Source organism: Sinocyclocheilus rhinocerous, unplaced genomic scaffold, assembly GCF_001515625.1.
Source record: "Sinocyclocheilus rhinocerous isolate Xijiao unplaced genomic scaffold, SAMN03320098_v1.1 scaffold590, whole genome shotgun sequence".
Lineage (NCBI taxonomy): Eukaryota > Metazoa > Chordata > Actinopteri > Cypriniformes > Cyprinidae > Sinocyclocheilus > Sinocyclocheilus rhinocerous.
In genome coordinates this window covers 496,361-497,647 of record NW_015637177.1, presented here as the reverse complement: position 1 = coordinate 497,647, position 1,287 = coordinate 496,361, and the positions used below count along the sequence as shown (strand labels likewise).

The 1,287-nt window shown below is 42.3% G+C and overlaps 1 protein-coding gene across 4 annotated transcripts in view; it reads right to left on the bottom strand.

The window, feature by feature from the left end:
* Window positions 1-393: 393 nt before the first annotated feature.
* Window positions 394-1,287, bottom strand: part of ccdc149b (coiled-coil domain containing 149b) — an 11,371-nt gene continuing 10,477 nt past the window's right edge. For 3 of the 4 annotated variants that reach the window (XM_016563792.1, XM_016563795.1, XM_016563796.1), the window contains one exon: window positions 394-1,200. In XM_016563792.1, the coding sequence (XP_016419278.1) occupies window positions 626-1,200 (575 nt within the window). In that variant the 3' untranslated portion in view covers window positions 394-625. The remainder of the gene's footprint in view (window positions 1,201-1,287) is intronic. The other variant, XM_016563794.1, reaches the window with a different exon arrangement.

Here is a 1,287-nt window from a genome sequence, read left to right as displayed (position 1 = left end):
AATATCCAAAAACCACTAGAACAGTGTTATATATTTTGTTGACTTGTGTACTTACATTATCCCAAATGTTTCGAAGAATGTTTAAATCCAGAGAAATAAGCAATTTTAACTAGTGACACGGACCGTGTCCATAGTGTCATTGTGTCGCCTGCCAATGACGTCATAACCCCTCGATTTCCGGTTTTGTTTTGTAGAAAACATGGAAACACCAAAGAATTTAATATGTTGTGCGCTTCGACGGCTTTCAGCCTCACCCTGCTACATTCTACTACGTTAATAAATCATTAGCTCATCCATGAACATGATTTCTGCCCGAGTCCCGTCAGATTGCATCGGCTGTGGGGATGAAGACGACAACTCCCATGATTCCACACTCATCAAACTACGCCCTTGTCTCTTTGTTTATTTTGAATACGCGCCCCCTAGCGGCGAAAATGACATATTGTGCCTTTAATTGGAATAATGAACAGGTTTCATTTGGACATTCAAATGTTCTTGTTTTTATTCTTTTGCCCAAGTCTTTTTCATACAGTTCTGAATCTGAACACTTATTTGAACTGATGGGGCTTTAAATGAATGGAGGTTGTTTTTATGAATTTCTCTCAGTTTTTAACATCATGAAGGTTCATTCCTGGTGTGATGAGGTTTGAGCAGGAGAACTTGTGTTTAGGGAAGCATTCTCTGTTTCTTCTTCGACCGATCGCTCTGTTTGCTGTTCCGGTGTATTTGACTCAGATCCAGAAATACAGTCAGAACCGCTAAAGGTCTCTGATGCCACAGGCCGACTGTCCTCTAATGCACCTTGACTATCAAAGTCCTCCTCAGAACGAACAACAGGAACTTCATTCTCCACATCAGCCTCTTCCTCCGAACCTTTCAAAGATGCTTCTGTGTTCAAAGACTGACATCCACGGCTCGAGAGATCTTCATTATGCTGTTCTGATCCCCTCTCAGGAGGACACACAGGCGTCTCAGAGTCACAACAAGCAAGGGTTTTACTCTGTGTGCTCTCCACAGGCTGGATACTGTCTGCTGGATTACTGAATTGTGGAGTTTGTGAGACTGAATATGTGCGGTTGAAATAATCACTCTCGTGGTTCAGCTCGACTGCCACGGCTTGACACTCATCTGGGCTGAAATCTGTACTGAGTCCAGTGTCCTCTGTCACCTCTTCACCAGTAACAATCTCCTCATCTCCTGCTGGAAAGCGTTGACACTTTTGTTACTATTTTTTATTTAAGTAAGTATACAAACTTATAAAAATTTTTTAAAAAGTCCCCCCCCCCC